This window comes from Lepidochelys kempii, chromosome 23 (genome assembly GCF_965140285.1).
Source record: "Lepidochelys kempii isolate rLepKem1 chromosome 23, rLepKem1.hap1, whole genome shotgun sequence".
Classification (NCBI taxonomy): Eukaryota; Metazoa; Chordata; order Testudines; family Cheloniidae; genus Lepidochelys; species Lepidochelys kempii.
The window spans coordinates 17,773,776-17,786,230 of NC_136402.1; the positions used below are offsets into that span (position 1 = coordinate 17,773,776).

The 12,455-nt window shown below is 54.5% G+C and overlaps 2 protein-coding genes across 2 annotated transcripts; both read right to left on the reverse strand.

The window, feature by feature from the left end:
• Positions 1 to 4,116: 4,116 nt before the first annotated feature.
• On the reverse strand, positions 4,117 to 5,073 carry LOC144929802 (olfactory receptor 5C1-like). The gene has a single exon (XM_078850382.1). It carries the CDS (start codon positions 5,071 to 5,073, stop codon positions 4,117 to 4,119), a length of 957 nt encoding a protein of 318 aa, XP_078706508.1.
• Positions 5,074 to 11,014: 5,941 nt separating this feature from the next.
• LOC144929803 (olfactory receptor 1J1-like) lies at positions 11,015 to 11,953 on the reverse strand. The gene has a single exon (XM_078850383.1). The coding sequence runs from the start codon at positions 11,951 to 11,953 to the stop codon at positions 11,015 to 11,017; it is 939 nt and encodes a 312-aa protein (XP_078706509.1).
• Between the last annotated feature and the right edge of the window lie 502 nt (positions 11,954 to 12,455).

A 12,455-nucleotide genomic window follows, 5' to 3' on the forward strand; every position in this document is an offset into this window, starting at 1 on the left:
GGCCAGTCCAAGGATAACGGGTGGAATATTTTGTACCTTGGGGAAGTTTTGACCTAAGCTGGTAAAGATAAGCTTAGGAGGTTTTTCATGCAGGTCCCCACATCTGTACCCTAGAGTTCAGAGTGGGGGAGGAACCTTGACAGCTGCAAAGAAACCAAGAATTCTTTTTCTTTCCAGTATTTCACAAAGTTCAACTGCTTAATTCTTTCCAGCAACTAAAGAGTTAACTTCTTACTTTCCTTTCTTAAATCACTTGCTTATTTCCCAAAACGACACCCAATTAACTTAGATTTTACCATTCCAAGTATTATTCCGGGATTTACGTTTTCCATTCCTGTAATTATTTACTCCTCTTTTTTTACTATGACCTCCAAGTTTCCAACCTGTTTTCCAATCTCTCTGTTGCCTGCCCACTTGGGCCCGATCCTGTTTTTTTTCTCTGAACTGTCCCTTCCATGAGCACCAGCTTTGTTTCACTACCATATTAACAAGGAGGGTAGGCTTCTTAACTAGCCCCCAGCCCTCTTGGTCTCTTTTCTTAAATATTTTCACTTACAAGGGCTACCCGAGTCCTCCCCCCATGAGGCTTGTCACCTGAACAGAAAGCACGGCTAATTGGCAAGCAAGGAGGTGACGGGCATAAGTCAGAAAGCCGAGGGTAAGCCGGAGGAGGGGCAGAAGCAGGCATAGCACAGAGAGGGGCTGGAGACCCCTGAGATGAATAAGAAAAGGAGGAGGAAAGAGGACGTCCTTTCGCATGCGCATAAGCCCAGTTGTCCCATACATACCAATAATCCATCTGGGCTGGAGCTTTGTTTTCCAGCCTTTTCCTACGCACTCTTAATTTTTCCCCAGCAAAGGAACCATCCAGTGGCCAGTCAAAAGGTGTTTGAGTTGTTAGTGCTGGCCACTCAACCTTGCACAAGATTACAGCTTTTTTTTTACCTAACCCAGGGGTGCCAGAAATATTCCCCCAATTCTCGAGAATTTCAGCCAAAGGGGTCCCCTTACTTACACTCTGCCCAGAACCCACAGTGGGCTACCAAAGGGACACCAAATGTGCCACCTTATTGCCTAAGCAACGGCTCACAGCCCCCCTCCTCGGAGTTCTCAAAGGTGAACTCACCCTGTGCCGGCTGGAGCTGTCCGAGAGGAGGAATGTAGTCTCGCTTGTTGGGGCGAGCCTAGAGTCCCTTCGTGGTCGCCAAAACTGTTACGAATTACACCTGGGAGGACACGCACTCAACTGCTGCGAATTACACCTGGGAGGACACGCACTCAACGCTGCGAATTACACCTGGGAGGACACGCACACCAATGCTGCGAATTACACCTGGGAGGACACGCACAGTTCGAATCTAGGCTGAGGCACAGAAACAAAGTCCACAACTGCAGAGTTCCCAAAAGACACTAAGTTTATTACGCTCGAGCGTGGTGCCCCCCTGCTAGCCAGGAGGGGACCCTGAATACAGATTATACAAAGGTTATATACTTTTTAGCAAAGCATGTTGCCCTCGTGCATCGGAAACCTTAGCCAATAAACAAACCCTTGTCTTATCTACCACCTATCCCTGCTTGGTGCATTCCTCGTGCTATACCAGTGTGTTAATTACACAGCATGGTCCTAAAGCCATGCATCAGTAAATAGGATGGGAGGCCTCACATCAAGGCCAAGAGACAGGGAGTTAGAGACTGACAAAAACCAGATACTGGGAGTCAAGGCGGGCTGGAGACAAGGAGGATTTTCACAGGGATTCAGTATCTAAGGATCACTCCTCCTGGTGTGTGATGTGCTGGCATTTAAACAATGCTGGGCCCTAAACCAAAATGGAGTCACATGTGCTAACTTTTCCTTAACAATTGGATGTACTTTTCCCTGTCAGGAAATGTATAAATAATAACCGCCCCCGCCACACACACCCACACACTTGTCGTGTGAATGACTCCTTTTCAGTCTGGGGGGTTACAATACCTGAGTCCGGGATAATTCTCTATCTCCTCTGCAGGGGAAAAATGGTCTGTCCCAAGCCCAGAGTGGCAGTTGGTTGCTCTTCCACCCCCATAGGGAGGGAGGGAGGGAGGGAGGGGGGGCAGTAAACACAGCCCTATATGGTGGGGGAGGGGGAGTAAACACAGCCCTATATGGCGGGGGAGGGGCGCACTTGCAGCCCTAGATTGCAGGCGAACAAGGGGAAATGGCTCCCACAAGATGAGTCTACATGTGGCCGTGAAGCAAGGTAGCTTGTAGGAAAGGTGTCCCCTACTGTTAAGATGGGTTCATAAATGCCAAGGCCAGAAAGGCCCATTGGGATCATCCTGTCTAACCCCCCCGCCCCCTGCGTGCCATATGGCCCAGGCCCTAGGTCAGTCCTGGGTTCATTCCTGTTTGAACCAGAGCAGATCTTTTAGACAAACACATTTGGTCCAGAAGATTGAGAGATCCGAGCCGTCGGCCGGCACCACGTCTTGCCCTCGCCTGTCTGTCGCACTCGGAGCTGGGAGAGTTTTGAGATTATCGATTGATTCCAAACTGGGATCATCTCCTGGGACCCCCCTGTCACACAGCCCAGAAAACGGCCCCAAGACAATTCGTAGAGCAGATCTCCTAGGGAAACACCCCAGCTTGATTGAAAAATTGTCAGGGATGGAAAATCCGCCATGACCCTTGGTCATTTGTCCCGACGATTAATTCCCCTCATCATTAAAAATGTACACCTTACTTCCAGTCTGAATTTGTCTAGCTTCAACGTCAGCCACTGGATCGGGTTAGACCTTCCTCTGCTAGACTAAAGAGCCTGTTATTAAATATTTATCCCTCATGTTGGTACTTATAGACTGGGCTCGAGTCACCCTTTCACCTTCTCTTTGTTCGGCGAAACAGATTGAGCTCCTGGCGTCTCTCACTACACGGCAGGGTTTCTAAATCTGGAGACTTGTGTTTTGCGGGAGTATAGTTGCATATATAAGACAAAGCCCCTGATATCGGTTCGATCCTGGTGTTATCGGGACGTCAACTCACCCTAACCAGGACTGCGGTTGCACCAGGGCCAAATACAGGGGAACTAGAACCAATCTCCAATCTAGTCAAGAGTCCCCTGTTTATCTATTTAACAGGAATACACGGCACAGACACACCCATCCCCACCCGGGTCTCCCTGTGCGCCCATGTCCAACTCCTCCCCGGTGTGCTCATTACTGATAATGAATCCACACCGCTCTGCCATCGTTAAGGCCCTGGTGCCCTCGGGAATGGGAGCGGGGGGTGGAGGCGGAGCGCCTGATGAGCTGTGGTGGAGTTTGTGGTAATTAACAGGACGTTTGTTTCCAAACTGGCATTGTCCAGGTGACAGAGTTCAGAGCTTCGTCCCCTGGTGCAAGAGTGGATTTCTGTGAGATGCTTGGAGTCAGTAAGACCCCCTGACTATGGTGCACAGAGGTTGGGCTGCAACCCCAGATTGCTGTGTCCAATTCTAGAGGGATTCCACCCCCCAGCAATGGCTGCAGGAGACTATCTGATTCCAAAGGGTGAGGAGAAGGTGTGGACGGGCGCTGTCCTGTCCAAAGCCTGCTCCTAGGGGCTGAGCGTGTAAGGGGCCGTGAAATGCAGAGACAGGATGGGGCCATTGGCCATTAGGGTTTCATGTTGTCAATGACGGCCTGAGAATAACCCTGGTGTCCCATGGGGACTGGGGGCGGTGGTTGGATTCAGGCAAACGGCCCCGTTGGTTTCCAGCGGGCATTTGTCTGAGTGAGGACGGGATACGGTCTACAGAAGAAGTGCTCACAGCTACAGTAGGGAGCCAGAAGGGCTGTCGGCCAGATTTTGATCGTTTTTCTCAGGCCAGGGCTATGCTAAGAAGTTGGTCGACCCAACGACGTCACTCCAGGATGTGAAAAATCCGCACCCAGGAGAGATGTAGCTAAACCCAGCTAACCCCCAGTGTACACAGCACTGGGTCGATGGAAGAATTACTCCGTAAGACTTAGCTACCACCTCCTTGGGAGGTGCATTACCTACGCCCACCCTTTGGAGTAGGTTACATCTACACTGAGGGACTACACCAATGCCGGTGCCAACTCTAAGCAGCCATCTTGCCCCATCTCCCCTTCCCTCGGTCACCCCTCCTCCAGCCCCTTCCTCAGCCCCCCCCAGACGCGGCACCTGCCCAGGAGCCGCCTCGCCAGGGCCCCCTTGACGTCAGCGTTGCGCAGGCTGTAGATGGCGGGGTTGAGGGTGGGGATGACGACGGTGTAGAAGGCAGCAGCCATCTTGTCAGTCTGTGCGGCGTAGCTGCCTTCGGGCCGCAGGTACATGAAGATGAGGGTCCCGTAGAGCACGGCCACAGCTGCCAGGTGGGAGCCGCAGGAGGGGGCAGCCCGGCGCAAGCCCGCCCGCCCCACGGCCCCGAGGATGAGCCCGTAGGAGGCCAGGATGGCCAGCAGGGTGACGCTCTGGATGGCGCCGCAGATGGCCAGCAGCAGGGCCTGGTTGAGGCTGGTGTCGGCACAGGCCAGCTCCAGCACGGGTGGGATGTCGCAGAAGAAGTGGTCGAGGGCGCGGCTGCGGCAGAAGGGAAGGCGGAAGGCCAGGCCGGAGTGCACGGCCGCACTGGCCGCCCCGGCCGCGTAGGAGCCCAGCACCAGCCCGCGGCAGAGGCGGGGTGGCACGGCGGCCTGGTAGTGCAGCGGGCGGCAGACGGCGGCATAACGGTCGTAGGCCATGGCGGCCAGCAGGCAGCACTCCGCGTCCCCCGCGGTGGCGAAGAGAAACATCTGGAGGGCGCAGGCCGGGCCAGGGAGGGTGGCCCAGCCGGCCAGCAAGCCCCACAGCATGGCGGGGCCCACGGCGCAACAGGAGCAGAGATCCAGCAGCGCCAAGTGGCTGAGAAAGTAATACATGGGGGTGTGGAGGGAGCGCTCGGCCCGGATCAGAACCGCCAGGCCCAGGTTCCCTGCCAGGCCCAGCAGAACGACGGGCAATGCCAGCGAGAAGAGCAGCAGACGTAGGTCTTGGCGGGAGGGGAAGCCCACGAGGAGGAAGTCAGTCACCACTGTCCGGTTTGGCCCGGCCATGGGGGGGCACAGATCTGTGGGGAGGGAGCGTGGGTGAGAGCCTGCCCCTCTGCCAGTGCCCTCAGCCCAGGGTGGGGATGGCACTGCTCCTAGCGTCAAGGGTCTGGTGTTCGGGGAGGGCTGGCCTGGCACAGAGATGCAGCCACCTCTGGGGCGGAGCAGTTGGGGAACAGCCACACATAACGCCACACAACAGTTTAGGCTACGAAGCAAAGAATAAGCCAACATCCAAACACTCTTTAGGGACGTTGGCAGGCGAAGGGCATTGGTGAGGAAAGCGGGGTTCATGGCGTTCCCTTTGGAAAGAGGGGGCGGTGATTTAAACCTGCAGGCGCTACTGAGCTGCAGGGAGCTGCAAAGATGCCTGGGGCAGGGAGATGAGATAGAGGGACCTGGAGGCAGCGTGGGAATGTGGCGTGGGCCGACAGCAGGACGGGCATTCAGGACTCCTGGGTTCTATTCGCAGCTCCGCTACTGATCGGCTGGGTTACACTGGGCAAGTTACTTCACAACTCTAGGGCTCTGCTTCCCCTGGTGCATTTAGACTGGGAGCTCTCCAGGGCAGAGCCGGTCTCTCAGTGTGGGTCTGGGCAGAACCCGGCACGATGGGGCCCTGATCTTGGGCAGGGTCTGGGCAGCACCTGGCATGACGGGGCCCTGATCTGTGCCCTGCTCAGTGCAACCCGCCCCCACCCCCGCCCCCAGTCATCTGCAGCCTCTTCGCGGTACCATAATACACATCCCCGTAAAGCGTGGAGGGACACAGTTCCCAGCCTGGCTCTTTGACGGGAGAGGAACACCTGGTCGGGGTTGGTAGCTGAGAGCCCCAAGGCCCTGGTGTGATTAGGGGTGCACAGTCAGAACAGAGGAGAGAGGTGGACGGTTCAGACAGCTTTGGGGAGACCCCCCCCCAGCCCTGAACACTGATTCCTCCATCCCAGACTGAACTGGACACACAGGGCTGGGGCGGGGGGTTCAGAGAGGAGCCCCAGGCCTGACAGAGGAGAGAAGGACTCACACGAGGGGGCGAGGTACCGAGGGGGGTGGAGTAATCGCTAAGGGGATTCTCCCAAGCAGGGCAGGGATTAGACAGGAGGACAGTTAAAGAGAAAGAAGGAAAATTGCCTCCTGATGAGAGATAGAGGGACTGGGAGCCCTTTATGGGCAAAGCGTAGAGGGATTCACCACTGAGAACCCAGGAGTCCTGGGTCCCAGCCCCCTCTGCTCTAACCCACCAGACCCTGCTCCCCTCCTGGAGCCAGGGACGGGACCCAGGCGTCCTGGCTCCCAGTGACTGTGGATGGACAGCTCCCTGAGCAGAGATGCACTCAGCCAGCGAGGAGGTGATGGGGGTCAGTGCGGAGAGGGTGTCCCAACCCAGGAAAGGCCCCTGGTCCCTTCCCTGCCCCAGGGCATCTGCCCTACCTGGTCAGTGGCAGGATCCGCATCTTTCTCGGTGCTGGTGCCCACTGCTTTCCACCCGGGTAGTGTCCGGGCTTTTATGGCCCCCTTCCCTGGCATCCACGAGTCCTCCCCTGGCACCGACTCCCAGGCCTCCTGCCTGAGCCAATCCCCACCGTGCCAGCCAGGCCCCGCAGACAGAAGAGCTCGGCAAGCGCGTCACCCCCAGCTCCTGTCTGCAGGGATTCAGACGCAGGCGGCTAATTGCATGGGAAATTGGCGCCGAGGGCAGGGGGGCATGCTGGGCCACAGCTTCCCTCCCCAACCCCCACCCCCAAGTGCTCCCAGTAACCCACGTTCTAGCAGGGACAGCCTCGGATCTTCTGCCCTGTTGCCAGTCCCTCCGTGGCACCAAAGGCGTCGGCCCTTTGCACCCAGCATGGTGGGAGGGAGATGCCATCCCATGGGCTTCCGAGGCTGGGCATCTGTGTTTTTTGAGACCCCACTCCCCTCCCAGACCCGGGGAGAGAATCCAGGAGTCCTGGCTCCCAGGCCCCCCCTGCTCTAATCACTAGCCTCGACTCCCCTCCCGGAGCTGGGCTTTCCCCTAGGGTGTGAATTTTCTAGTCTCAGAAAGGGCCCCATTGCCTTGTGCATGTGAGGGGGGTAGTATCCAGTGGTTAGATCAGGAGGGGATGGGGGAATGAGGAGGCAGAGGGGTGACACGGCGGTTTACGTCCCTGGACTCCCTGAAGGGAATGTCCTGACACTGAAAGCGGTAGGAACAGAAGTGGGGGGCTCCCGTTGCCCCCACAGAAGCCCATTCTCCTACCCAGCATTTTGTTCTGCTTCTCAGCCCCAAAACCAAACCTGCCCCCCCAATTCTGCCCCCTCCAGCATCGCATCAATTGTGCCCCCAAGAATGCGGCTGTTCCAAACCCCCACTGCAATCCAGGCCCCTCCAAACCCCCCATGAATTTTGCCCCCTGCAGCCCCCACCAGCTGGGGGTGAAAGAGGAGCGGCTGATGGGTTGCGGTGGAAGTTTGTGGTAATTAACAGGACCTTTGTCCCACAATCTCTCCAAGCTGGGCATTTTCCAAGGGACGGAGTTCAGAGATTCTCCCCCGGGTGCTAGATGCTTGAAGTCGTTAAGCACCCCGCAATTATGGCGCCCCAGATCCCTGTGTCCAAAAGACGTGCGGAGGAGACCAGCTGATTTCAAAAGGTTAGGAGAAGGTGCGGACGGGCTGCGTCCCGTCCAGAGCCCCCTTACAAGGGGCTGAGCATTTAAGGGGCTGTGAAGTGCAGAGACTGGAGGGGGCCACTGGCCATTCGGGTCTCACATTGTCCGCGATGGACTGAGAACACCCCGCGTGTCACACGGGGTCAAGGATCGGCTGTTGGATTTTGGACTGGATGGGAGCCGGCGCCCCCTATGGGAGAGAGGCCTGTGTCTCCTTCCCTGCCCATCGGAGCTGGCCAGTGCACTACCCTGATGCCAGATTAGAGCCGGTGCCCCCGCGAGGGAAAAGACCCGTTTAGCCCATTCCCTGTCCCCAGAACTAGCCACTCCCTCCTGTGACAGTACTGCATATAAAACCCGTCGGCGTTTATTCGCAAAGCGTCTGAGCCCGCTTACATTTTCACCCCGCTGCAAGAGGATGCGACTGAAGCATTTTTAATTTTATTTATTTATTCATTTCACAGTTGCAAGAAATGACGGGAGAGGTCGGCGAATCATTGCTTCATGACAGCCGACGTTGCGCTTCAGAAAGATAACGCTTGCTACCCGTGTCAACACAGGGGGTAGCTGGGTTAGTCTGTATCCACACAAACAACAAGGAGTCTGGTGGCGCCGGATGCATCTGAAGAAGTGGGTTTTTTACCCATGAAAACTTATGCCCAAAGAAATCTGTTAGTCTTTAAGGTGCTGCCAGACTCCTTGTTGTTTTTGTGTCAACACAAATTGTCAGCATCACAAGGTCCAGCAAAATTGACATGGTAAATATCTTTGGATCCCATGCTAAGATGTTCTCAAGCAGCAGATTTCCCACTTCGCCCTGCTGCCGGTTTCGATGATTGTCAGCAGAAATATTTCGTCGCCGGGTTGCGTGCATTGGGGGAAGTCGATGCTTACGCATAAAAAAATGAATCCTTCCAAGGCTACAGACAGAACACTATGTGCGTGTGTGCATGAAGCAAGATAGTGAATATAAAAAGCACCACCTTTTTATATATATATTTAGGGCTGTCAAGAGATGAAAAACATTAATTGTCATTAATTGCACGATTAATCGCACTGTTAAACAATAATAGAATACCGTTTCTGTTTAAAAATTCTCCATTTTCAAATGTGTTGATTTCATTTACAACACAGAGTACAAAAAGTGTACCGGGCTCCCTTTATATTTATTTTTGATTACAAATATTTGCACTGTAAAAAAGAAACAGGAGTAGTGGTATTTTTCAATTCATTTAATACAAAGGCAACCCACCACAAGTGGACTTTCAGTAGAGTTACTTTATTCCTTAAATATTACCTGGACACACATCTCACAGTCGTGATAAGTCACCAGCTTTCTGGAGATACCTCACAGGTTCCTTTTTATGGCTAAAGATCCCATAAGACAGGTGTTTGGTGGAGTGAGTTTGTCAGGACTGGGTTGCAAAGACCCGGGGACCCTTCACCAAGGCACCAAGGCACTTCTCTCACTGCTTCTTACCCAGTGGCCAAGCCACCAATGGGGCTGTATGAGGTTGTACCAGATCCTGCAGTTCTAGCCAAAGGTCCTAGGTATGATTCCTCTCAGGGGCTGTGGCTTTTTCATGGATTCTCAGAGTGTTAGGAATCATTAGGAAAGGGACAGATAATAAGACAGAAAATATCATAGTGCCCCTATATAAATCCACGGTCTGCCCACATATTGAATACTGTGTGCAGATCTGGTTGCCCCATCTCAAAAAAGATAGATTGCCCTGGAAAAGAGTCAGAAAAGGGCAACAAAAATGGCTAGGGGCATGGAACAGCTTCCACTTGAGGACAGATGAAGAAGACTGGGACTTTTAAGCTTGGAAAAGAGACAGCTAAGGGGGGATATGAGAGAGGTCTCTAAAATCATGACGGGTGTGGAGAAAGTAAATAAGGAAGTGTTATTTACTCCACATAACACAAGAACTAGGGGTCACTGTAGTGATGCGATGACTCACCGGCACGACACCTCCTGCTGGTTGTCTCGGGAATTAGCTCTACCAGCCCGGAGCAGACCCATGTCTTGCCTGCCACTGGCCCTCGTGTCCCTCCCGGACCCCAGTGCCCTTTACCCTGGGGTTCTGCCTCAGCAGTACACCCACTCTGGGTCTCCCCTCCCTGGGGAACCCCAACCCTCTAAACCCACCTTGCCTCAGTGGCTACTGCCAGTCATCGTCTAACCCCTGCTCACTGGGGAAGACTGCAGTGTAATGGCCGCTCATCATTGGCAAGGGGTTAGGACCAGCTGCCTCTGCCTATTCCCAGGCTGGCCCTCTGCAGCCCCAGTACCTTTCCTGGCCTTTAGCAAGGCCTGCAGCCTGGGGGTTTACCAGGCTGGAGCTCTCCCACTCCCTTTGCCCTTCCCCAGCACTGCTCCACTTAAGGTACCTCACTCTCAGGCAGCTCAACCCTTCCTGCTCCAAGGCTAGAGTGAGACTCCCCAGCTTCTGACCTTCAGCCTTCTTATAAGGCCAGTTGTGGCGTGATTGGGGCATGGCCCCAGCTGTGGCTGCTTCCCCCAATAAGCCAAGCTTTTCCCTAGCTGCAGCCCTCCCCAGGGCTGCTTTAACCACTTCAAGGCCAGAGCGGGGTAACCACCCCGCTACAGTCACCCAATGAAATGAATAGGCAGCAGGTTTAAAATAAACAAAAGGAAGTATTTTTTTTCACACAACACACAGTCAGCCTGTGGAACTCCTTGCCAGAGGATGTTGTGAAGGCCAAGACTATAACAGGGTTGAAAGAAGAACTAGATAAGTTCATGGAGGATAGGTCCATCAATGGCTTTTAGCCAGGATGGGCAGGGATCGTGTCCCTAGCCTCTGTTTGTCAAAAGCTGGAAACGGGCAACAGGAGATGGACACTTAATGATTCTTGTTCTGTTTATTCTCTCTGGGGAACCTGGCATTGGTCACTGTTAGCAGACAGGACACTGGGCTAGATGGACCATTGGTCTGACCCAGTATGGCCGTTCTTATGTTCACAACTTTGACTCTTTGGGCCCATTTATACTATCAAAATTAATACAACAGATCTTGTGGTTGATCCAGTCTGGGCATGCCCTTGAGAACATGCCTTAATTTACCCCCTTTTCTATGGAAAGACTTAGGTTGCATGTAAGTGTGTGTGTGTAGGTGGGTGTGACCCTGCATATGTGTTAGTTCCACCAGCCTTATGTCTGAGGAGAAAAGAACCCAGGTATCCTGGTGGACCTAAGGGGAAAAGGTTCCCTGGACACATCTTGGGTGGAAAGTCCATACCCAGTGCACTGATGGAGCCGCAGGCTGGACTCACGTGCCCCGAGCCAGTATCTTCCTCCTTGCCCTCCTCAAGGCTGCAGCCACGTCCTTGTTCCTCAGGCTGTAGATGAGGGGGTTCAGGGCGGGTGCCACCGCTGTGTAGATGATGGCCACCTGCTGGTCACGCTCCTGGACATAGCTGGATGCTGGCCGGAAGTATATCCAGGCCACGGAGCCATAAAGGAGCGTCACCACGGTCAGGTGGGAGCTGCAGGTGGAGAGGGCCTTGCGCAGGCTGTGGGCAGAGCGCAGGCGGCCCACAGTGACCCCTATGCAGGCGTAGGAGGCCAGAATGAAGATGAAAGGGGCCAGCACCACCAGGACACCTTCAGTGAAGGCTGCCAACTCATTGGAGAAGGGCCGGGTGCAGGAAAGGTGCAGCAGGGGTGGCAGGTCGCAGAAGAAGTGCTGCAGGTAGTGGCTGCAGTAGCGCAGCTGGGTGGCCTTGATGGTGTGCAGCAGGGAGTGGGGGATCACCACGGCCCAGGAGGCGGCAGCCATCTTGAGGCACAGGGGCCGCGTCACCACGGCAGCATAGCGCAGTGGGTTGCAGATGGCCACATAGCGGTCATAGGCCATGGCGGCCAGCAGGTAGCCCTCCATGTTGCCCACAGCCATGAAGAGGAAGAGCTGGGCCATGCAGCTGGCAAAGGGGATGGCCCGATGCTGGGTCAGGGCATGCACCAGGGCCTGGGGCAGGGTGATGGAGGCGAAGCTCATGTCCAGCACAGCCAGCTGGCTGAGGAGGAAGTACATGGGGCTGCGGAGCTGGGGGTCAGCCCACACTGCCCCAAGCAGCAGAGAGTTGCCAGCTAGGTTCACCAGGTATGTGGTCAGGAGCCCTGCGAAGATCAGCGGCTTCAGGTCCCGGCGTTCGGACAGACCCAGGAGCACGAACTCAGAGACAGATGTCCAGTTGGCATAGTCCATGGCGAGGGACCGTGGTGGCACCTGAGCGGAGAGGAGAAGGGAGTCACTAGTGATGTAACGTGCTGACGAATTATGCCAGCCCTCTTTGGATAACGGTTTAACTGCTCAATTTTGTTTTAAAACTGTTCCATGTTGGAGACACCAACCCAACCCTCGCTGAGTTCTGCTCATGGTTATTGACCCTTGCTGTTAAAAATTTACACCTTACTTCTTGTCTGAATTTGTCTAGCTTCAACTTCCAGACACCGGCACTCAGTATTCCTTTGTCTACCAGACTGATGCTCTATGACACTGGCAAACCAAGCGCCTGCTCTTGCCAAGACAGCAGGCAAAAGCTAAGGACTAACAAACTCATAACTGGAGGCCAGAGCGGTTCACCTGTATGGTAGTTTTGCTCAAAACAGGGATTAGTCTCATAAGACTGTATTTAGCGTTTTGATTCTATGTAATGCTTGTAAATTGCTGCCAGCATTAATCTCACTGACAATGTCGGTATTCCAAG

Bases quoted from the DNA above. Each gene is read 5' to 3' on its own strand.
- LOC144929802 (XM_078850382.1), bottom strand. From the start codon at position 5,073: ATGGCCGGGCCAAACCGGACAGTGGTGACTGACTTCCTCCTCGTGGGC.
- LOC144929803 (XM_078850383.1), bottom strand. From the start codon at position 11,953: ATGGACTATGCCAACTGGACATCTGTCTCTGAGTTCGTGCTCCTGGGT.